The sequence below is a fragment of the Dasypus novemcinctus genome, chromosome 25, assembly GCF_030445035.2.
Source record: "Dasypus novemcinctus isolate mDasNov1 chromosome 25, mDasNov1.1.hap2, whole genome shotgun sequence".
NCBI classification, from domain to species: domain Eukaryota; kingdom Metazoa; phylum Chordata; class Mammalia; order Cingulata; family Dasypodidae; genus Dasypus; species Dasypus novemcinctus.
The window spans coordinates 25620776-25644999 of record NC_080697.1 but is presented as its reverse complement, the minus strand read 5'-3'; the positions used below and the strand labels follow the sequence as shown (position 1 = coordinate 25644999).

Below are 24224 nucleotides of genomic sequence, written 5' to 3'. Positions count from 1 at the left end.
TGCTGCAGCTGAAGAGGAAGGTAAAATTGTAGCTTTACATCATTTACTTGATGGTGAAGTTGGTATGTTCAAGAAGTTGTCAGGGCATTAGAGCTAAAGATGTAAGATGAAGAGAAGAAATGATCCCTATCTGAGATCAAGCTATGCCAAGTTCTTGAGACGGAGATGCTAAGGTTGTGGGCTCTGGGACAGAGATGGTGGGCATATGGGCAAACGTGGAGGTCCCATGTGCCCCCTCATTCATATTCCTCTGTCATAAGAAGAGTTATTTTCAGATGATGTGCCTGCTGTATTGAGAGCATGTGAGGCAGATAATGGGAAGCCAGCTATTGGGGCACTCACACTGTACTCAGGAAGAGAATGTCATGTAGTAATACACGAGCAGCATCCTTGGGTTAGAGTTTATTAGTCCCACAGAAAAGCTTCCTATATTCTCCTTCCCTCTGTCCCATTTCTCCCCAGACTCACTTCTCTTTGAGATAATAAGCTCTTCTGAGGCCAGGGATGCTCGCTGTCTTGGGTTTCTTCACAGCATTCATCACAGAGCCTAGAATATAATTGTCTCTCTATTCATGTTAAATAAATACAAACTTTGAACTTCACTTTAGCTATGGAATAAAAGTCCTCAGAATGACCAAAAAAGACCCAAGATGATAAAATCCAGTTTGTTGACAGAATGCCTGGGAATTGTACAGTGCTGCTATTTATGTTTTTCACTTTTGCCAGGTATTTATTATTTCACTGATAGGAGACATCAAGTTCCAGCATTTTAATCCTGTACTTGAAACCTACATTTACAAGCACTTCAGTGCCACTTTGGCATATGTGTAAGTATATCCAAAGAACTATGTATTGTTGGATTATTGGGTTTGTATTCCTAGAGCTGGGCTGTTGAGAAACAAGAGGGACATAAGCTGAGTAAATGTACCTAAATGTGCAGAACATTGTTCTAAGTTTACTCTGGAAAGGGGGAACCATATAACATTCTAAGCCTTCAAAGGTGTCAAGTTCAGGTCCTTCTTTCTGGGAAGTTCAAGCAGAATAAGACTTTATCTCTTTAAGAGTTCAGAACATTCAGACAAGGAGTCGAAGCCAGCCAGGAGCAACAGTTCAAAATCAAGCACGGGTGACCTCACTCAGGATCTTAGGAGGCAGAAGTCTGTGGGATTGGCATGGGGCACCAAGGGAATCAACAGTGTGTTAAGTGTTAAGAAAGACCACGTTGTAGAACATCCAGCCATGCCCTCAACCTTATACCACAAATGCTTTGTAGAATCTTTTACTTCCTGGATATGAGAAGAACTATTTTTCCTTTCTTTTGTATAAGAATGAGTAGTCTCTACGTCTTCCATAGTGTAGCCTAAGGAAAGCCACTAATGTCCACTCTATGCTTTGCCCTGCAGTGCTATTTTGCTGTGGTGTTGTAGATAACCTGTCACCCCCACCACTCTTGTATTCTATCTACAGTGCAGAGCAATGCAATAAATAGTGACAGAAATGTAGCTGGGAGTGGTAAATGATCCTTCTGACAGTGGCCTTGCCAGATCATGCCAATTGCTGCTTGCTGACCTCATGTATCAGGTCAGGTCTTTGGTCCCTTGTGTTCTTTTCTAAACTGCGTAAGGAAGTTTCATTTTCCTTTGGATGAAGGTCCAGAAGTGTAATAAAAAGAAGTTACATTAAGGAGGCATTTTGAAGCCCAGTCACCAGTTAAAAGAATAGGTACAATGGCTGCTGGATTTGGGTGCAGTGGCTATACCAGGGATAGAGTTCTTTCTACCCAATAACTTCACTTTTCAAGTGGATAGTAGGTTCAGGTGAGGAAACCTACCGCTGTGAATCTAAATAAGTTTGAACCAAATGCACCATTTCAGTTGTAGTAATCTGGGTTTATGTGCAAGACTTGATCAATTCTACCTGTTTCCTTTGGATTCTTCATAAGTCTAGGCAAACTCAGAGATTCTCTGAGGGAAGTTCAAAATATCTGTGCTGGAGGTATACGTGGCTCAAGCAATTGGGCTCCTGTCTGCCATATAAGAGGTCCAGGATTTGATACCCAGGGCCTCCTGTTGAAGGTGAGCTGGCCCATGTGGCAAGCTGGCGCAGCAAGATGACGCAACAAAAAGAGACAGCGAGGAGAGATAATAAGAGATGCAGCAGACCAGGGAGCTGAGGTGGCAGAAGAGAATGATCACCTGTCTCCCACTCCAGAAGATCCCAGGATCGGTTCCTGGAGCCGCCTAATGAGAATACAAGCAGACACAGAAGAATACAGAGCAAATGGACACAGAGCAGACAGTGGAGGGAGGGGGGAGAAATTTAAAAAAGAAATCTTTAAGAGAGATATGTATATATCAGTGCCCTCAAAAGTCTTCATTAGTGCAAGATCAAGCCTATCCCAAAGACTGGAAAGACACAAAGGCAGTCTAAATCTAAGAACAGTGCTATCTACCGGGATGTTCAGGACAATGGGTGTTTGTCTTAATTTCCTGGCTGCTCAATCAAATACCATTCAAGGGGTTGGCTTCGACAATGGAGATTTACTGGCTCCGTTTTGAGGCTAGCAGAAGTCCAAAATTGAAGTGTCAGCAGGGAATGCTTTCTCTCCCAAAGACTGGTATTCTGGGGCTGGCTGACGACAATCCTTGATTCTTGACTTTTCTGTCATGTGGCAATGCACATGGCAATGGCTTCACCTTCTTCTCCAGGTTCCATTGATTTCTGGCTTCTTCCCATGCCTTCTCACTTTTCTATAAGGTGACCTTTTCTATATGGACTCTAATATAGGCTCAAGACCCATCCTGATTCAGTTGGCCTCACCTTAACTAAAAATAACTTCATCAGAAGGTCCTATTTAAAATGGGTTCTCATCCATAGGAATGGATTAAAACTAAGAACATGTTTTGAGGGGCACATAATTCAGTCTTCCACAGTTGTCTAGTGATTCAGATTTTCAGATTGAGCTGCTCTTCCCACACTCAATGATGTTTTCATCTGGTCCATATTGATGAAACTCAAAGGATTTGTTGTGCACAGAATGGAGGGACACAGACTCCTTTTAAGATGACTTTGTTAGGCAGGTCTAGTCTCTCCCTAACAGGCAGCATCTGAAGATGCTTGTCTAATAGACCAGAGATTAGAATATCTTCATGAATTGAATCCCTTTAACTCTTTAACTTCTTGATCTTTTTAAATTATAAGTGGGACCTTCCAGTATTTCTAAGCAGAAGGAAAACTCCAAACCTAGACTGCACAAGAAAACTAAGGCAGAGGACTTAGTTGCCCTGGTCAGGCCAGATTCTAGAAGAAATCATTAGAGTAATGACTTCTACTTCCCAGTATACCAATTTCCTATATATTTTATCCCAAACCTCAGAGGACCACTTTGTCCCATTGACTTTTTTTTTTTTTCTTTCTATCCCATTGAAGAAAACTCTCCACGGTACTGAACTTTTATGTGGCCAATGCAGAAGATTCCAGCAAGACAGAATTGCTTTTTGCTGCTCTGAAAGCCTTAAAGTACTTGTTTAGATTCATCATCCAATCTCGAGTACTCTACTTGAGGTAATGGTAATTATAATGAGATATTTTTACTATCAGTTCTCTGTTTATATAGTTTCCCTAAATCAACATGTTTGTGTTTAGCTCTGTCAGCATTTCTTAGGTCATTGAATTCCCAAAATTCAGAACTTCAAGGGTCAAGATGGAGGTGGGCTCTATTCGAGGTCTCTTTGGATCAGCAGAACTCAGCAGGATTCTAGGGCAGTAATGACAGCAGGACACAGGGATGCAGACATCTAAAATGTGTAGCTTGCACAAAGCCTTTAGTAGTGACCTGTAGCAAGATTGTATTTAATGCTGCAAGCGATCTCCTGACAATGGTTTGCTTACAAATCTAGGAGCATGATCTTCTGGTGGTAGTAGAGGAATGGTGCCATTTGTTTAGGGAGAGATGTTTCTTGAGATATACGTCTCTCTGTTGGCACCAATCTTAGCTACCTTGTTGAAACAGCATGAGAGAGGAAAATTCCCAGTTTGGATTCTAAGCATAGCAAATCCATAAAAAGTAAAGATCAAGAAAGGGCAAGGACCTCTTCTGGGAATGCCCACACTCTGCCTCTCAAAAATAGCTGGATTTCCAAACTTAAAACTTATTTCCAAAAAGGAGAAGGTTTGCAGATTTGAACATGCATATACATTAAACTTTGTATATTTAAAAAAGATAAAATTAAAGGCAAGAAATTAACCTGGAAAAAAGATTGCAATATACCATGTAGATGAAAAGGTTAATAGCTTTACTGATTAAAAACTCTGATTAAAAAGAGTAATAAATATCCTTAGTAGTTGAGAAAGAACAGGTAATTTGCAAAATAAAAATTCAAATGGTCACTTAAGTATTTGAAAAATATTCATACTATCAAAGAATGCAATATATATACATATGTATATACCATCTTTTACCTATGTATTTGGTGAAGATTAAACATAATTTGTCCTTTAATATGATTGAGAGAAAAATGACCCTGTTTTTTAATGCTGAGAGAAACGAATTTCTCAGGATAGCAATTTGGCGCTATGAATAAAAAGCCAAATAAGAGAGAGATATAGAGAGAAAGAGAAGGAAGGAGGGAGAGAGGGAGGGGAGGAAAACAGTGTCAAACTTTTTTCAGTAATGGCCCATCTACAAATGAATCTGATGGAAAAAATCTACCAGGTATGTAAAATATGAACATTCAATTATGTACATTCAGCCCTTTCAAAATACAAAGTGTATTGATGAGGAAATATCACCCTGATACCTTCTTAAATGATAAAATCAAAGGATAAAGCTTAATTATGGCATGATCCCATTTCAAAAATATAGGTTTGAAATAGAAGAAATAGATAAGTAGATGCTAAAATGTTATTTTTCTAATCCATAGGATTGTGAGGTTTATTTTGTATTCTTCTTGCATTTTTAAAGTTTTTACAATGAACAGGTACATTTTTTGTAATTAAAACAATTTTTAAATAACTTAAAAAGTTCAAATGGCTGGCTGGCTTTTCCTCCTTACTCAGTACAGAAGCCAGCCGTGCTTACCCAGTATTTACTTTATGCACAGTCTCAGAACTCTGTCTTCAGACAGTCTTTTTTTTTAAGTAAATTTGATTGTATTTTCTAATTATGTTAAATTTCCACATATCTGGAATAGTTGTAGCCTGGAAGGTTCTCCTGAGAGGACATTCTTCTTACCTGAAAGTTTGTATAACAAACCCTGAAGTCCAGAAGGAAAATCATCATAAAACCATCAAAAGAAGACTTTAAAGTAGGAAATTAAAAAATGATTTTCCAAAGCTAAAAAAATATCCACTAATTCTGCAACCCTTCAGAATGTCTCAGTGCCTCAGAGTCATCATTTTAGGCATCAGATACAGTAACTATGGAGAGTGAAAAATTAGGATAACTAGGGAGCCCATGAAATTAACTAAGACAGCAGCCTTGTTGAACTTAGTCCTGTTGACTTGCTTATGGTTATTTCTCCGTTGATGTTTTCTTCTCATCAAAGAAGCGCATGAGCTGCGAGGAGAGGCTGACCATCTGTGTTTTCCCATTGCTTAGATGTGACAGACACATCAGTTTCCTGGCCCTGCCTGGGGCTGCAATTGAAATGTCACCCTCTCTTCCACCCCTCTGTTGCCTCATCAGAGCTAAAGTTGCCTTTCTGAGCTCATTACTTGATTGGAGTTTACCTCAGTTAGGGAGATACCTAGGGAAAATTTTAAGTCATCCCCAAATAGGACATTCATAAAAATAGATCTTAATCCCTCTGTCTTCTCATTGCTTTTGTGGTCACATGTCTACAGTGTGCTGGGTTTTGGTCTGGGTGCTGGGTGCTGGGTGTAGCAGCACAGGAGAAAGGGCTTCTGCTGTGCCTGTGGTGCACCTGAGGCTGGGGAGGCAAATAGTAAAGAAATAAATCCATGAGATGATTTCAGGTGAATCAGGGCTATATGGGGCAGCATTGATAGGATAGAATAACCAGGGAAGACTTGGGGTAAGGTGGTCGGAGAAGGCCTCTGTGGGAGTTGACCTTGGGGTTGATGTTGAAAGTCAAGGAAGCAGCCTGTGAAGGTGTCAGGGAAGAGTAGTGTGGGGAGCAGAGGAGCTAATGCAAGGCCCCTGAGGCCCCTGAGTGTGGCGTGTTTGAGGGATAAAGGGAAGCCAGTGTGGCTGCATCTGAGAGGACCAGAGAGAAGGGAGAGTGGAGGGCAAGTGACAAATGATGGTGGGCTTTGGAGGCTGCAGGAAAGAGTTTGGATTTTATGCCCAGTATGGTGGGAAGCCTTGGAAAGATTGCAATAAGAGAAGTAATAAAATCTGGAAAATGGATTATGGAGCGCTAAGAGTGCAAGTTGGGTGATCATTTAATAGGTTGTTGTAATCCAAGTATAAGACATAGTGGCTCTGTATAGTTTGGGACATTTGTGCTTCTGAGAAATTGGCCAAACCCTCTTGATTTCTACCTATGGCGAAGAAAACATTTCTTAGTTGATTGACAGATCTTACCAAGACAAACAGACTATGGTATTCAGTATAGGTTCCAGTCGATGCACACTGTGGTGTCAGGTGTCCCAGGAGGCCCCTGTTGTAGAGCAGGTAAGCATTCTGGGGTTTAGTAAGCACCAGCCTGGGCAGTTCAGTGGAAAGAATGGGCACTGATAGGTTTATAGGCTGGGATGGGCTCAGAACTTTCTGGGTTGAGAAGCCTCTCTACCCATTGTCTGAAACCTCAGATGCCTCAGGACGTGGTGAGACAGAAAAGAAGTGAGGGAGGACTATGGGAATGGTGCTGGAGGACAGAACGACTGGACCACATTGTCAGAGAAGGTCTCAGGAAAGATGGGCATGCTGGCCTCATCTGCAGCCTCAGGCCAGCTGTTCTCCTCTCGTTGCTGGAAACACCCATAGACCATTAGGAAAGAGGACATCTCCAAAGGCTATGGCACTTCAGACAACTTCAGGGGACTCCCTCTTGGCGGGCTGATCACAGCTGACCAAGTGGGGAGCCCTGTTAGACTACTTAACAATTACTACGGCTGTGGTCCAGGTGGTCAGATCTTCTCACCTGTCTTGACTGACTCCCATTCTCCTTGAAACCATCCTAGAGCAGCCTTTTCATTCTCTGTACAATTTCAAATGGTGACCATTGATGCTCTGGGCCTCCAGCACTATTCGGGCAACAAATGTATTTTTAAAAATTGTATTGGAATGGAAAATCTGATTGCCTTTCTCTTTATCCTGATTAAGATTTTATGGCCAAAGCGAAGATGGAGATGAATTTAATAATTCAATCCGCAACTTGTTTCTGTCTTTCAATGCTCTAATGGACAGGCCTCTGGAAGAAGCTGTCAAGATCAAGGTCAGCATGGCCTAATCCTGGGTAATTGTTTTAATGCTGTTGGTGAGGATATTCTGGGATAACATGGAACTGGCTTTGGTGGGAAAGAAATGAAGTGAATCGTAGTCCATGGATAGCTTGTCAATTTGAGTAGGATTTATAGGAAGTTATGAAAAAAAAATATGTATTTTAACTTTTTACATACCTTTATATTTTCAATGTCAGTTTGCCAAAGACAAGATACCCTATTAGAAATCCTTTGCATGACTGTCATGATCCCTCTGGAGTCACAAACCAATCCAAGTGCCGAGTCGTAGTCCTTCCTCCCCCCTTTCCCCTGAAACCCATCTTCATCATTGCCAAGGTTTTTTAATGTAAAATACATAATCCCTGAAGCCTCAGTTTTGAGGCCTTATTATTCTTTCTTTGTCCTGTGGCAGCTTTGTGAGGAAGACATTTAGAATATACCTTCTTAGATGGGAAAAATGAATTCCAAATGGACATTGCCTGCTGGTAGTGGAGAAGAGAAGCTGTGCATCCTGCCTTTTCAGGAAAAAGATTTTAGGAGATTGTGTATAGCAACATCAGCTTAAACCTTCATTGCAATTCCAGTTCCCTATTTAAGATCCGAATGCAGCCTTTTCTTCCTGGACTCAAGCAGTAAATTCTGTATTTGTCTTGCTTGGCTACTGAATTTGTCTTTGGTGTTTTTCTTGCAGGGGGCAGCTTTGAAATACCTTCCTAGCATAATTAATGATGTCAAACTTGTGTTTGATCCTACTGAGCTCAGGTAAATGGCAAAAACATTTGTTTCCTGAACTTCAGAGAGAAGCAGCTCCATTGCGTGGGCTGTGACCCATGCTTTTATTCTTTGAACAAGCATTAACTGAGCACCATTTTGTGCTCAGCTCTGATGGCAAGATAAAAATAGACACAACACCTGCCAGAGAGGTGTGCTCTTCCTTTGGGGTAACGAAACATGCAGACATAAAATTAAGTACAAGAGAGAGTATATAATAATAAACTTTAAGCCATATACCTAAGTGCTCTTGGAATGCAAAGCCAGGCAGCCACTAACACTGGGCCAGAGTTAGCCAGAAAAAGGTATCTTGGGAGAGTTGGGTGTTAAGGCAGGTCTGGAAAGCGATGGTAGATCTGCATGTGTGTTGGCAGTGTACAAGAGTCAGCTCTGAGTCTGAGCCCTTTTGTGAATGAGGAATACAAGTCTCCCTGTCAGGTCATTTGAGAGGGTTTTCCGGTCCAATCGCCGGGTGGAGGGCAAAAGTGTAATGATGCCTTCAGCTTAGCAGAATGAGAATACTGACCACTGGTTTCCCTTCTAGTGTACTCTTCTGCAAGTTCATTCAAAGCATTCCTGATAACCAGTTAGCTCGGCAGAAACTTAACTGCATGACCAAGATAGTAGAGAGCAATCTTTTTCGGCAGTCAGGTAAGTCTCCACCAAAAGCTGCTATTTGCTGAAATTCCAGTCTCGCTTCTTCAGCCAAAACTTGTCTTTTTATTTTGAAAGTCAGCAGTGTTCTTGCCAGTTGTTTGTTGGTACGTAAGGATCTCCTGGAAAACTGGTTTTAAAGGAAAGCTGAAGTCAGTTCAGTATTCCAGTTTAGTATTCCTATATAAAAGAACAAAATCATGTGTTCTTTCATTAGAATGATCAGTATGTGTTTCATTAGAGAATTTCCCCTCAGAAACCAGAAAGTAATAGGCAAGCAGAAAAGATGATCCTTTTAAACAAAATTCATCTTCTTCTATGCGTATAACCTCAAAAACTCAAAAGAGATGAGTGATATGCTGGAGTCCACTGGTATGGGCTCAGGAGAGTTGATTATGTGCTTCTCTTCTCAACTCCATGCTTAGTGATGTCACATTGGGAGTTGGAAATGGACCATGGTGGAAATATTTACGCCATGGAAATTGGCAAACACTATAAATCAGAGTTGTTTTGTGGAGGGAAAGGCACTCCACCTCTAGGCATTAGGGAAAGGTGGCATGGAGTGGCAAAAACCCTTACACTGATCAAATGCTTTTCATTCATAACTACGGGGAAGCATGCAGCCATGGTGGTCCTATCCCAAAGCTGATAAAAGAAAGAGTTTCAATCCTCATCCTTCCCTGTAAATGCAAGACTTGCTAGATAGAATAGGGCAGTTGTGGGAACTTCTTTTGAAGTTCGTACTAGGTTGGGGAAACCCAGAGGATCATCTCCTGTACTGTAGAGTACCTAAGGGAGTGAGAGACCAGCTATACTCCTTGGAAATAGGAAAATTGAGGGGGTTGTTGCTGAGAGAGCACTCTTGGCCTTGCCACTCACTAGTTCTGTAACTTCTCGAAGTCTTAACTTCTGTTTCTGGAAGGAAGCACTGGAACTAAATCTTATCAGTAGTCTCTTTTGGCCCTCATGTTTCCTCACTCTATGGACCTGTGCTTAGAAATTTCAAATGTACCTTAAACAATTGTAGGTGAGGCTAATGCCTTTAGAAAACCAGTGAGTAACATCATAATATACTATGATAGTGTCTGCCTCTGAGGGTGAAAAAAAGGAAAAATGAGCCAGTAAATGTGGCATATTTGAACACAGTAGAAAATATAGACTAAATAAAACGTGGTATATACATATAATGGAATATTATTCAACTGTAAAAAGAAATGAAGTCCTGATACATGCAAAAACATGGATGAACCTGGAAGACATCATATTGCGTGAAATAAGCCAGACACAAAAGGGCAAATATTGTATGATCTCATGGATTTGAAACAGTTAGAATAAGCAAACTCATAGAGTCAGAATCTAGAGTATAGATTACCAGGGGCTGGGGGTTGGGATAAGAAATGAGAAGTTAAGGCTTAAAATGTACAGAGTTCCTCTTTGGAAAGTTGGAAAGGTTTTGATAATGGATGATGGTGATGGTAGCACATCAAGTACACAGTTAATAGCGCTGAAATATGTATATCTGAATATGACTAAAAGGGGAAATGTTAGATTGCATGTATGGCCACAGAATTAAACTTTTAAATAACAGTGAACCCTAAGTTAAACCATGGACTTTTATTAATAGTACAATTATAAAATGTGTTGTCAATTGTAACAAATATCCCACACCACTGCAAGGTGTTGGTGGTGGAGTGGTATATGGGAATCCTGTGATTTATGCAGGATTGTTCTATAAACCCACAACTTCTCTAATAAAGAGGAAATAAAACAAAACATACACTAGATAATTCTGTATAGAAGAAGTCTTATCTCTGTTAATGATCATTTCTGCTAGTATCAGAATAGCTAGGACTCATAATTACATTGTTTTATAATAGTGAAAATCCCAGAGGAAAGACATAGTAGGAAAACTTTAAGCAACTCTTGTGCCTGAGAAGACATGAATTTCTGTGCATCACATGGAAATGTACTATTGAAGCTTAGTATTTCTGGGAATTTTATAGTAAATTCTCTCTGTTTATGTTAAAAAAAAAAACTCGAAAATGTGTATAACTTGCTTAGTTTTATTAGTTTCATGAGACATAGCTTTCAAGTATCAAGTTGACATTGTAAGAAAGCTAAAGAAATTGTTCAATGCTTTAAACATTTTGCTGAATCCTCGCATTTTACCTATGATAAGGGGTAATTTTCTTATATTTTGAATCAGGTTACAAGGCTGAAGTTCCATGCCTAAAAACTCGTGCTCTTCAGTGCCCAGGAGGGACTCCACCCCTCCAGGGCTGCTGCCAAAGGTCAGGGCTATGGGAACTGGCAGAGAGGGGACCACAGTTCAGGAGGTGATGCTGCAGCTTGTGGCAGGCCATGAGCTGTGTGCATTTTCTTCCTCAGAGTGCAGAGATGTGCTGCTGCCGCTGCTGATAGACCAGCTCAGCGGCCAGTTGGATGACAACTGCACCAAGCCTGACCATGAAGCTAGCTCACAGCTTCTGAGCAACATCCTGGAAGTCCTGGACAGGAAGGATGTGGTGAGTCAAACGATCACAACAAATGTTGGTCCCTTGCATAGGACAAGGAGGCCTCCATGACTGTCCTAGTCTGAGCACTGGGCTCAGGCAGTTTAGAACCTGGGTGTTGGTGCAGGCTGTGTCTATTTTAGACGCCATTCAAGAAACTTCTCCTTGCTGTAAAGCTTCTCCTGGGTCCAGGCAAAGTCTGCTCAATGCTTGAGCCTACCATCAGCTGATTTGCTAGTCTTACCCAGTTTGCCCAGCTTTGGGTAAACTGTAAGTACTCTTAAGAACCAGAGCCCTGTTTTAACTCTTCATCTTCTTGTGCAGAGTTCTCTACCCTCTCATTCCCCTGATACTTGAAACTCTTAAAGATATTCCTGAGTTGCTGAGAAGCCCTCATTTCTATCTTCTTTCTGACTCTAATCCTTCTTCCCAGAGAGTTTGGTGGCTCTTGCCTTTTCTCCTCTTGCCTCTTCTCTGTGACCTAGCCCCCCAAGAAAACTTGGGGCCAAACCTGCCTGGATTTATCATTTCCTAGCAATAGCACAGCCCACAATCCATGCATATCCCCCACTTGAGAGGCTGGAGAACTTTACAGAATGTTTTCAGTTGAACAGTTGAGGGCTCAGAAGAAAAAGTATCTTGCCCCATGAAGTCACCACGCCCATGAAGGTTGCATGGTACAAATCTTTACAAAGAGCAAGGAAATCGCACGTTTTTCCCAAGCCCTCTCTCATACCACAGGGACCATGGAAATATCTCTAGATTCAGGGTTTTTTGTTTTTGTTTTTCTTTTAAAAGGTACCAGGGATTGAACCCAGAACCTTATACATGTGACGAACACACCTAACCACTGACCTATACCCGCTCCACTAGATGCAGTTTTTTTTTTTTGGAAAGATTTCTTTTTTCATTTATTTCTCTTCCCCCCCGCCCTCCGCCGCCGCCCCTGCCCCGTTTTCTGCTCTCTGTGTCCATTCACTGCATGTTCTTCTTTGTCCACTTGCATTCTTATCCTATCAGCAGCACTGGCAATCTGTGTCTCTTTTTTTGTTGCATCATCTTGCTGCATCCGCTCTCCATGTGTGTGGTGCCACTCCTGGGCAAGTTGTGCTTTTTTTGCGTGGGGCAGCTCTCCTTGAGGGGCACACTCCTTGCAGATGGGGCTCCTGTATGCTGGGGACACCCCTGCATGGCAGGGTACTCATCGCGTGCATCAGCACTGTGCATGAGCCAGCCACCACACGGGTCAGGAGGCCCTGGGTTTGAATCCTGGACCACCTGTGTGGTAGGCAGATGCTCTATCAATTGAGCCAAATCCACTTACCTAGATATAGTTTTGATAAAAGATAGGAAGAATGCTTCCTTCCTTTTCCTGTAGACGACCCCTTAGCTCACCTTTCAAGTTCCACGTTGGACTCCAACCTATGTTATTTTCCACTTGCACGGGCACTTCTGTACTTCTGCTAATCCATGCCTTCTCCACAAAAGTGCAATAAGAAACCATTGCTTTTCCTGGCTACCCCTCACCCTACCCTACCCTACCCTACCCCACCCCACACACAATTGTCCTCTCTGCCTTAAACCCCTGTAGCCCACTTAACCATTTGAATGTTTATTTTATATTTATTAATTATAGATCATTCTCTTCTTTTTTTTTTTGTTTAAATACACACCTTGAAACCACATTATAAATCTAATAAATTTTCCCAAAGAATGTTATTAGAGATTTGGTTCCTAACCACGGACTTTACAGCAAATAAATAAATGTGACCAATCATGTCATAAAGATGATTTAAAAAAACAAAAACACTTTTATCATTCAGCAATTATTTAAAAATAGTAAAATGAAGTTCTAAACCCTGTAAATTGGCATCTATGTACTAAGCCTTTGGTTTAGCCAAGACTCCAGTGTTGTAGAGGGCATATGTATGTTCATCTGAAAAATATATCAGGCTTTTTGGCTTCTAATTCCAGTGTTCAATAGCTCTGTATCCCTGGGCATGTTATGTCTTTGCTCAATATCTCAGTTCCCTATTTAGTAATATAGAGGAATTGCTCTATGTGGCCTCTTGGAGCTCTTCCACTTCTGTAAGGTTAATTAAATATCTTGTTCCTTTCTTTTTTACTATATAATATCTCTGCCTGCCGTCTTGCACTACAGAAGAACTCTTCAGAAAGGATTGAATAGCTTATCTGACTTTAAAGGTCATGCTAGGAAATGTGGTTAGCTTATTTTTGGTTTTCCTCTTAATGTTCCCAGTAATGAGCAGAGGCATTCAAGATTAATGATCTTAGAGCTCTGTTAAAGGGGTAAGTTCAATAATTTTTGTCAATGAAGTTCAGTAACTTCTGTTGATGATGGTGCTTTGTTTTTGTCCCAACATTAAGTATTTTAAAGCATATGAACTAACTCAGGAGATCTTTTCTTATCCCCTTTTATTGCCTTAGTTAATTGAAGGCTCTAGTTTCTGGCAGTTTATACTCCGTGCCTTTTTTAAAGTCAAAGATTCCCTCCTTTCCCCCCACAGCTCTATCTCTAAATTGCTCTCATTCTTCAAAGTCCAGCTGAAATAAGCCCCGCCGTGAATCGTCCCTGGTACAATCCTCCCCAAACCCAAACACCCTGCTAATTCCCTTCATGCTCTTTTTGCATCTCTTTAAAGGTTCTTATCATTTGGAACCTTAAATGAGTTATTAATTCAGTTAATAAATACTTATAAATTGTTCCCATGCTCAAGCATGTGATAGGTCTGGGATGGGACAGACCTATGGGAACAGTGATGAGCAGAGCCATCGTAGAGCTGACCTTCAAGTGCAGTCCTTATGTTCTGCTTATTTATGTCCATGCCCCACCACCCCTTCCCTTTTAGGAACACAGAGGATGCCTTATTCATTTTATACCTGTATGTAGGGCCCAGCACATAACTTGTGCACCTGGTTTGGACTACAATAAGAGATTGTTATGTAACTAAAAGTGAAAGCAGCATCACTGGGGCAGGCAAGTTTTATAAATTACTTTTATTTGAAGAAATGGAAAGCAAGTAGATAAATAATAAAAAGAGAGAAAGAAATGGGCCCTAACAATACATGATATTTTACAAGAAATACATATCACAGTGATTTAGTTGTTTGAAGCATTAACCAGGATTTCAGAATATCATGACATAAGAAAGGATAAAAGCTTTGAAAAGTGAAGTTGAATATTGATAAATTGGAGCCACAAATAATGTAACATCAAACTACCAAAAAGAAAAGAAGGAAAAAGAAAGAACATGTTGCGAACATCAGCCCAACTAGTCCTTATAAGGGAACCATTACTGTCCTCCCTCGACAGCTATAAAAACTGAAGCCCAATAAGTTAAATAGCTGCTCAGAGGCACCCATGACAGCCAGAATATTAAATCCCCTTGATTCAAATTTCTTGTGTTTTCTGCTATGCAGAGGTGGGTTATATTCTTGCTTCTCACTTCTCAAGTGTGTGCCTAATTGTCCTGTGCAGCTCTAATCTGTCAGCATCAGGCCTGAGTACTAATGCTACCCCTGGCCACCCCCAAAGCCAAGCAAAACAAAACCTGCTAAGTTGGTGCACACAGAGTGACTCCTCACAGAATCTTAATAGTCTGCTTAATTAGGAAGTTTTTGAGTCTTCACCTGCACACCTGCATTTATCTTTTAAGCATTATAACTGTGTTGTTGTTTTTTCTGAACTAATTCCTTTCTAACATATATTATTCAGTGAATCTTTTTCCCTTTTGGATAAGAGATTGCTCTGTAGGAAAAAGCCAGAATGAGGTCTAAAGGGACAGCTCACCTGTCCAGATTTCCTTAATAAAAGTGAAGCTGAGTCAGAAGAAGTGGTGTCCTCTGTTTCCATCTCAGGGCGCCACTGCCATGCACATCCAGCTGATAATGGAGCGGCTGCTGAGAAGGATCAACCGCACCGTGATTGGGATGAGCAGGCAGTCTCCCCAGATCGTGAGTATCTCTTCACTGTCCCATACTACCACCTCTGTAAGCTGTTAGGACCAGAGTCTTTAGACCACATTCCCGACAGCCCCTGCCATCACCGTTTATGTTCTCCACCTGTACGCTGAAGGCCACACCTAGCTTAGGAAATGAATGGAGTCAGGACCTCAGCGAGCTTGATTAGAATCTCAAGAAGATCTTGGTTCCGATACAGATTTTCTCTTGAGGAAAACTGAACCATTGGAGTTGTAGGACCAGTGATGGAAAGAGACTTACCATGGGTCCCATAAATAAAAAGCGTGCAATCCATTCTTGAGGTGCTAAGTATGGCTTTTATAAAAGCCAGTTATGAAAACTACAAATAGAGACAGATGGAGGTGTGCAGGCATCCTGGGAAGGCTGAGAAATTGGTACCCATTCAACCTTGTATTCTTTAGATATTTGTTGAGTGTTTTATGTAAGGAAAATCTAAGTCTTTGTGAGCAGAGAATGAGGGATTTTGCATTCAGCATGGCCTCTCTTGTTGCAAACAGTTCTGTTCCGGTGTTCAGTGTGTACTGTTCTGGATTTGCCCTCCTTAGAATAATAAAAATGTTAATAGTTGGAACTACTTTTATTGCCATCTAGCAATGGTGATAGTAGTAAGTACCTGGTGTTTTTGTGTGTGCCCCAGAAATGAGTTTAAGCACTTACATCTCATTTAAACTCCAAAGCAGTCCTACGAGGTAGTTCTTCTATTATCTCCATTTTTCAAATGAGGAAATCTGCAAAGAGAGGTTAAGAATGTATCCAAGGTTACATGACTACTAGATGGTAGGTTTGGGCTTTGGACCTCAGCAGCCTGGCATCAGAGTACATGCATTTTATCAGCCATTCCCTGTCCCCAAGCAGCTTACCCAAAGTGTTGCCAGCCATGTGTGATGATCTCCTTGAGAGGAATTCTAAGAAATCTTTTTTCATTTTCGCATCTTATTTCCTCTCATGTTTCAGTGTGCTTATAGGTTAGTGCCCCAGGTACCACCTAGCAGAAACTTCCCATTGGTTCAAGGAGAAAAACCACACTCATTAAAGAACAGGTGAATAGTTAGGCTTTTAGAAATGCCAGTGTTGCTCCAGTTTCTTTATATTCCATCTCATATGTCTCAAGCTGTACCACTGTTAAAATAAGGTGTAGGAGTGGGAATGACCAGGATACAGGGAGTGATAGATTTACCAAGAGAAGCAAAGTGAAAACATTTGAAAAAGTTAAACATAAGAAGTAATAAAAGTGAAAGGAAGGCATGAAGAGACACAGGTACAATCACAAAGAGAAATGTGAAAAGAAAACACACATGGCTTAATATAGTTTATTCTAGGTACTCAAGAATAGTTAATTATTAGAAAATTTATTAATAAAGATATATCAGTTCAATAAAAGGAAAAAGGCCTTATGATTCTCTCAATAGATGCCAAGATGGTATGTGATACATTTAACATCTGTTCCAAATTAAGAATAGGAGTCACCAGGCAACCTAGTGAAGCTACCGGGTAACATTAGTTGATGATCATAAATAGAGAAATCAAGATATTTGGTCTCAACACTGTTGTTTAGCATTTTACTTTAATTCTTAGCCAAGCAATACGATAAGAAAGAGATGCTAAGTATGAGTACTGTAAAAGGGAAAGTAATTGTAATTATCATTGTTTTTATTTTCTTTTTTTCAAGATTTTATTTATTTATTTTTATTTATTTCTCCCGCCCCCCGGTTGTCTGCTCCTCTGTGTTCCTTCGCTGTGTGTTTTTCTGGGACCGCTTCTATCCTTATCAGCCGCACCAGGAATCTGTGTTTCTTTTTATTGCGTCATCTTGTTGCGTCAGCTCTCCGTGTGTGCAGCGCCATTCTTGAGCAGGCTGCACTTTCTCTCGCTCTGGGCAGCTTTCCTTACGGGGCGCACTCCTTGTGCGTGGGGCTCCCCTATGCAGGGGACACCCCTGCGTGGCGTGGCACTCCTTGCGCGTATCAGCACTGCTCATGGGTCAGCTCTACACGGGTCAAGGAGGCCCGGGGTTTGAACTGCGGGACCTCCCATGTGGTAGGCGGACCCCCATCCATTGGGCCAAGTCCACTTCCTTTACTGTTTTTTATTTTATTTTATTATTTTTTTTTTTTCAAAAAGAATTTTTTTTTTTAAGATTTATTTATTTCTCTCCCCTTCTTCTCCCCGCCCATTTGTCTGTTCTCTGTGTCTATTTGCTGCATGTTCTTCTTTGTCCACTTCTGTTGTCAGCGGCACGGGAATCTGTGTTTCTTTTTATTGCGTCATCTTGTTGTGTCAGCTCTCCGTGTATGTGGCACCATTCCTGGGCAGGCTGCACTTTCTTTTGCTCTGGGCAGCTCTCCTTACGGGGCACACTCCTTGCACGTGGGGCTCCCTACACGGGGGACACCCTTGTGTGGCACGGCACCCTTTGCACGCATCAGCACTGCACATGGACCAGCTCCACACGGGTCAAGGAGGCCCGGGGTTTGAACCGTGGACCTCCCATGTGGTAGACGGACGCCCTAACCACTGGGCCAAGTCCGCTTCCCCCCCCATTGTTTTTAAATGAAATTACTACCATATTTAGGAAACCCAAGAGAGTTAACTGAAATTTTAGGAAAGTTAATAAGCAGCTTATTAACCTAGCCAGTTTCTAAATAAACAAACAATATTCGGTGACTTTTTCATAGAACAACAGTAACTATTTAGAGATCATAAGAGAAAAATTTCATTTAATTTAGTTACAAAACATGATAGTAAAAATAAATACAAGATACAAATAAATTAACTGGCAGATAGAATAATGGAGTTCTTGCCTGCCAAATTTGAAAACATTATATATGCTATAATAAATACTTTTGGACTCATACAATAAAATACATATATGAAAAGAATAAAACTGATAGAATTCGAACAGAAATTTTTGTATATATGAAAATGTATTGTCTTTCAGTAGGGAAAGTAAGGATTTTTAATTAACAATTTAGAAAAAGAAATTTTTACTTTTATTTCACTCTATACCTATAAAATAAATTTCAGATAGAATAAAAGTTTCAGTTCAATATAAACAAATTAAGTCATAAAGCAGCTAGAACAAAATATATATAAATATGTTTTTGTTCTTAGGATGGAGTAAAGGAATTCATGACTTTAAATAAATGGAAAGAAATCATAAAGGAAAAATTAATATATTTTACTGGATTAAAAATTAATCTTTTTTATGCAAATGCATATATACACACACATAGGTAAGTTAAATGGCCAGCACCAAACTATAAAAATTATTTGCAACATATATGGCAAGTAGCTAATAGCCTTAATGTACAAAGAGTTATTACAAATCACTAAGAAAAGTATCACTTTAATAGATAAATTGGTAAAGTATGTTAACAAATAGCAGAAACGCACAATATAAATGGCCAACAAACATGTTTAAATCAGAAATGAAGAAATGCAAATTAAGCAAAAATGAGATTAAACAAAACTGTGATGCCAAGAATAGACAAGGGCCTGGGGGCACAAATAGACACTGGTTGAAATGTAAACTCTGTAATAATTTGGCAAGACCAAGAAGGTGTCCAAACAGGGGTATTCAATTCAGTCTACCACATACCCTAAGATATTTATTTGCCCTCTGGCCAGATAATTAAATCAGTCTTTCAAATCTGTTTAGCCTGAGGAAAAGAACATTTACTATGTAATCCCTGACCTCAAAAACAGAAATAATGATATTCATCTAAATATTTTATCCTTTCCTCAAGCCAGGCGCATAATGCCACTTGTATAACATACCAGGAATACATAGCTAAAGGGTTCTAGAGTGGAGAAGTGACATTCAAGTGTTTTAGCAGGAAACCTGTCAAAATCCTCTCTTCTACATAGCTTCACTTTGTTTTAATACCTCTTTTTCCTCCTAACATTCCTCCAAATTCAAATTTGTTTAACTGGTCTAAATGTTTCAGACATTTTCTCATCAACATCCATAAAACTACTCTGTCTCAACAAGAAGTTGTATCTTTTTTTTTTTTAAGATTTATTTCTCTACTCTTCACCCCCTACCCGCCCCCCCCCCAGTTGTCTGCTCTCTGTTTGCATTCACTGTGTGTTCTTCTGTGACCACTTCTATCCTTATCAGCGGCACTGGAAATCTGTGTTTCTTTTTGTTGCGTCATCTTGTGTCAACTCTCCGTGTGTGTGGCGCCATTCTTGGGCAGGCTGCACTTTCATTCTGGGCGGTTCTCCTTACGGGGCATACTCCCTGAGCGTGGGGCTCCCGTATGCAGGGGACACCCCTGCGTGGCAGGGCACTCCTTGCACGCATCAGCACTGCGCATGGGCCAGCTCCACACGGGTCAAGGAGGCCTGGGGTTTGAACCACCGACCTCCCATGTGGTAGGTGGACACCCTATCCATTGGTCCAAGTCTGCTTCCTGGAAGTTGTATTTTAATATGTCATTCTATATTAACTGGTAGTCTAATTAAGATCTTAGAGTTAATGTTTCTTGACCTACAGGATTCCAGAAATAATGACAGTTAATGGAATGAGTAAAGTCCTCCAGATTCTTAAACTCAAATCTGGTAGGATCCCTGCATTAGCAGACCGAGTAGGAATAACCCAAGTGCTTGGTGCCCAGATCTTGTCAGTTGGTGGTGGATTTGTGTCTCCTTTTTCCTTCCAGGGGAGTTTTGTTGCTTGCATGATTGCTGTTCTGCGGCAGATGGATGACAGCCACTACGGCCACTACGTTGGCACTTTCAAAACCAGACAGGACATCATTGTAAGTTATCTTCATTGGGTCCGGGTAAACATAATACTCTATATTTAGCAGCATAGCTGAGTGCTGGGTTCTCTTCGCGCCTACCTTCAATTCTGTGTGGCTGTCCACAGTGATTACAAAAAGGAAAGAGGGGGGAGGGGGTGTAGCTCAGTATTTGAGCGCCTGCTTCCCATGTATGAGGTCTTGGGTTCAATCCCCAGTACCTCCTGAAATAAATAAATAAAAATAAAAATCCCTTGTTTCTTAAGAAAACAAAAGGAAGAGTGATTCTTTTTCTGGTGGTATCATTAGAAGAGTATATATACCCAGAGTTCACCACCCAACCCCCTAAGTCTCTTGGATTTTGAGAGAGCCTTATTTGCAAATATTTGGGCAATCTGTTTTGTGCTATGAGAAGAAGATAGTGGTCATTTGAGGGACAGTAGTTACTCCTGCCATGGCAAGGATTTTAGTAGGCAGAAGTATGGAAAATCTTCCCAGATGTGGCTGATAATCATCATTTTCAGTGTTTCCTGAAATGGGGCACAGTGTTTGTGAATTATCTTGAGTTGGAAATATTTTCTTTTGTTTTAAAGAGGAAGATTTTTCTCATATTTGCTATTAAATATACAAATAAAGGCAGCTTAAGAGACTGAATTATGCCTCTGGGTACTTTTCCAGGAGACTTTCCTTTAGGGAATTATTGGTGACTTTTAAGATGGCCAGGAGGGTGTCTCCTTATCTGGCAGAGCAGGGGGATGGACATGGGGCTAAATTAGCAAAGCAGTGCCACATCACCCTTGTCCTTCTTGTGGATAACTTCTCATTATCTGTGGCCATTGCAACCTTCTTTATGCTTCACATTTTCTACTTTATGTCTACAGTCTACTTATAGTACACCCAGGGATAAGTGCCTCCTCTGCCAATCCCTTGTCTTGTCCGTTAGGTCCACATGATGCACAAATACAGAAGGAATTAGGGAGAAAGTACTGTTTATTCTTTTTCTTTTGTTGCTGTTATAATGGGAAAGTTTTGCATATATATTATATATACTTTTTTAATTTTTAAGGAAGCTTTAGATTACATAAATGTTACATCAAAAATTTAGGAGCATTTCCATATACCCTACCCTCTCCCTCTCCCACTGTTTATTCTTATTAGTTGGTCCAATTGGAGGTCTCACGGACCTTTTTCCTTCGGAGCTGCGCTTTGTGAGCTTGCCCCACTCTGGCAGGCAGCATGGGACAAGATCCCACAGCAGTTAATCACCACTCGTGGGTGTGCCTGCCAAGAGGCGTGCAAGAGAGTTGGAATGAGGGGGGATGGTTGGAGATGAGAAGGAGGAGGTGCTTTCTACTTTTCAGGCAGATGGTGTAGTGGATAAGAACTATGGAAGCACTGGGTTTGAATTCAGATAATTTCCTTTCCTTTTTTTAAATCTTTGGACAAATTCTTTAACCTTAGTTTCCTCATTTGCAAGGTAATAACTTACCTTGAGGGTTAATGAGAGTATTGATTGAATCAGTGCATGGACAATGCCTTGCTTCCTACTGGTCATATAGGTAATGCCTATAAATGCTGGCTATTTATAACAGTTTTATTATTACCATTGTAATGTAAAATTAAATTAACATAAAATATTTTTCCCTAAATTTCTTTTAGGAAGCCAGTAGAAAAGAGAAATACCCTAAACTCAAACTCTGACAATTTGGCTTCATTATTAAATAAGAAAATTGATTGAATTTTTGTTTGCTGGAACTATGGTGGGCTCTCCCACAGCTACTACCTAATTAGAAGAGGATTGTTATTCCCATTTGGAAACTAAGGCCTGGAGAATTTAAGTAACTTGTCCAAGCATATAGTCATCAGTGGCTGAGCCACAACACACATCTGTGTGCCTTTTGACTCCCAGTTCATCGTATTTTCCTTTCTATTATCCTGCCTTCTTACTCAAAAAATATTGATGGAGATGGACTTTGAGAGTGGTAGATAAAATGAGGTCTGGAATTATCTGGGAATTGCCTTTATTTTTATATTCTACAATGAACCAAGAGTTCATTGTAGAATCAAAATCACAAGCAGATAACTGGCATCTAAATTGGATCCTTGATTCACACACCATGGATTATGATTGTTGATTTTGAAGAAAAAGTTAATAGATTGGAAACATAACACATTGATGGAAGCATTTACAACCCATGATGTAAAATTTTGAAACTCTTGAAATATATCTATGATTTCAGAATTGGGGGATAGGTAAGTTTGACTCTCCACTGAACTGGGAGAAAGATTGTGTATAGCACAGACTTCCTATCTAGAATCACTCCCATTCCCCTGCTGGTTGGCATCCAAGTACAGAAGATTAACCGATTTGTCCAGTTTCTCAGAGTAATAGTGTTAGAAATCGAACCCCAGCCTCCCGACTGCCACACCATGCAATTCCTACGGGTACAACCACTCAGTTTATAGTGCCAGAGAAATTGGATTGGATTTTCATTTCAAGAACGCCAAGGGAAAATGTCTAAATTTAGCTAAGTAATAAAAAATTTTCAAAAGTTTTTGCATTTGGTTTTTAGTCTGATTTTTCTCATTCTGGATTACTTTTTATTCACAACCCCATTTTTATTAAAAGAGCTCATTTTCCTATTATGGGCCCTGGATGCAAACATTATTCATTATTACAGTCACCATGAGCCCTCTTACAATCTCTTTTTAAGGACCATTTAGGACCCTTCTTTAGACCTACTGTACATGATAAAATTCCTTAAATAGGAAGAATCATGACTCTCTTATTTTTAGTATTTTTGTTCTGTTCTGACAATGAAAAGGAGAAATAAACTCAGATTTATCAGAGGTTTCCATTTTCTTCCAGTTTGTTGGTGAATTATTTTAAGTACAGTTGATGTATATTCAGATACCCCTTGGTAGCAGAGAACTAAAGCTATAAGAGCTCTAACCTGGCCTCCAAAGACCTGCTCTCTTTCTTGCTTCTTGGTTTCTATGACCTTAAACAAGTCATGTACTTTTTCTCAGCCTCAATTTTTTTTTTATTTATAAAATGTGGATTTTTTTTTTGTCCTTGTCTTCCTCATAAGATCCTATAATGTAATGAAAATCAAATCAGATGGTGGCTGTGAAAATGCTTTGTTGTCCCTAAAATCCTTATAAGACAGACTGCTTTTTGGGGAGTAGGAAAGTCTTATCCTGATATAGTGGTCTTTTTGTCTATGTGCTGGAGGAAAGCATTATGCATGTTGCCCATTTCTTCCCCAACCATTACTCCTTTATTCTCTGCAGGACTTCCTCATGGAAACCTTTATCATGTTTAAGGATCTTATTGGGAAGAATGTTTATGCCAAAGATTGGATGGTCATGAATATGATGCAGAGCCGGTAAGACAGCCCCTGGCAGGCCCTTGACTCTAAACACTTGGGTCTGGTAACTCGCTTTGTGACCTTTGCAGAGGGATATCCCATCTCTTTGCCGCGGGTCTGTCATCTGTAAAGTAAGGCTTTCCTCACTGTCATGATGCTAATTTCGGAGCTTATGCTCTGTTTTCACCTGGGCTAACTGCACTTTCTCCAACGCAGGCTCTCTACTCTCCTCCCTCTAGTCTGGTCTCTTCGTCACTCTCATACCAATTGCCCTCAACCTCAGCTCTACACTGGCTGGTTCAGTGGCTCCACATGGCCTCCTCCGCCCTGACATTCCTGGTGCACCTGGCCCCACCTTGCTCATCCAGCCTCATCTTACACTGTCTCTCTGTGAGCAGCCTGTGCTCCAGCCACACTGGCCTATTCCTGGCCGTGACCATGTTCTTGCTTTTTTTTAGGCTGCTTCTTCCACCTGGGAATGCCTTCCCTGTAGTCTCTGGATACTAGTCTACCCATTCTTTAAGGCCCTTCTCCAGTGCCATCTCCAAAGGGAACCTTTCTAACCTGGATGCCATTGATCTCTCATAACCTTTGAAACCCTCTTATATAGAATTTCCTCTATTCTATAGAATTTCCTGTATTCATGTTTGGTCATGGTTACATTTATAGATTGCAGATTCACCCTGCTAAGTTTGTAAACTTCTTAATATTAGGAACCATGTCTATCAGTGCAGCACCTGAGCTAGTGTTCTACATACAGT

At 40.5% G+C, this 24224-nt stretch overlaps 1 protein-coding gene across 2 annotated transcripts in view; it reads left to right on the top strand.

Moving 5' to 3' along the window:
- Positions 1 to 24224, top strand: part of DOCK5 (dedicator of cytokinesis 5) — a 235675-nt gene that overhangs the window by 145115 nt on the left and 66336 nt on the right. For both annotated transcript variants that reach the window (XM_004454243.4, XM_071211938.1), the window contains 9 exons: positions 727 to 827; positions 3430 to 3564; positions 7289 to 7400; positions 8099 to 8169; positions 8723 to 8829; positions 11221 to 11357; positions 15225 to 15320; positions 20012 to 20110; positions 23387 to 23481. In XM_004454243.4, the coding sequence (XP_004454300.2) occupies positions 727 to 827; positions 3430 to 3564; positions 7289 to 7400; positions 8099 to 8169; positions 8723 to 8829; positions 11221 to 11357; positions 15225 to 15320; positions 20012 to 20110; positions 23387 to 23481 (953 nt within the window). The remainder of the gene's footprint in view (positions 1 to 726; positions 828 to 3429; positions 3565 to 7288; positions 7401 to 8098; positions 8170 to 8722; positions 8830 to 11220; positions 11358 to 15224; positions 15321 to 20011; positions 20111 to 23386; positions 23482 to 24224) is intronic.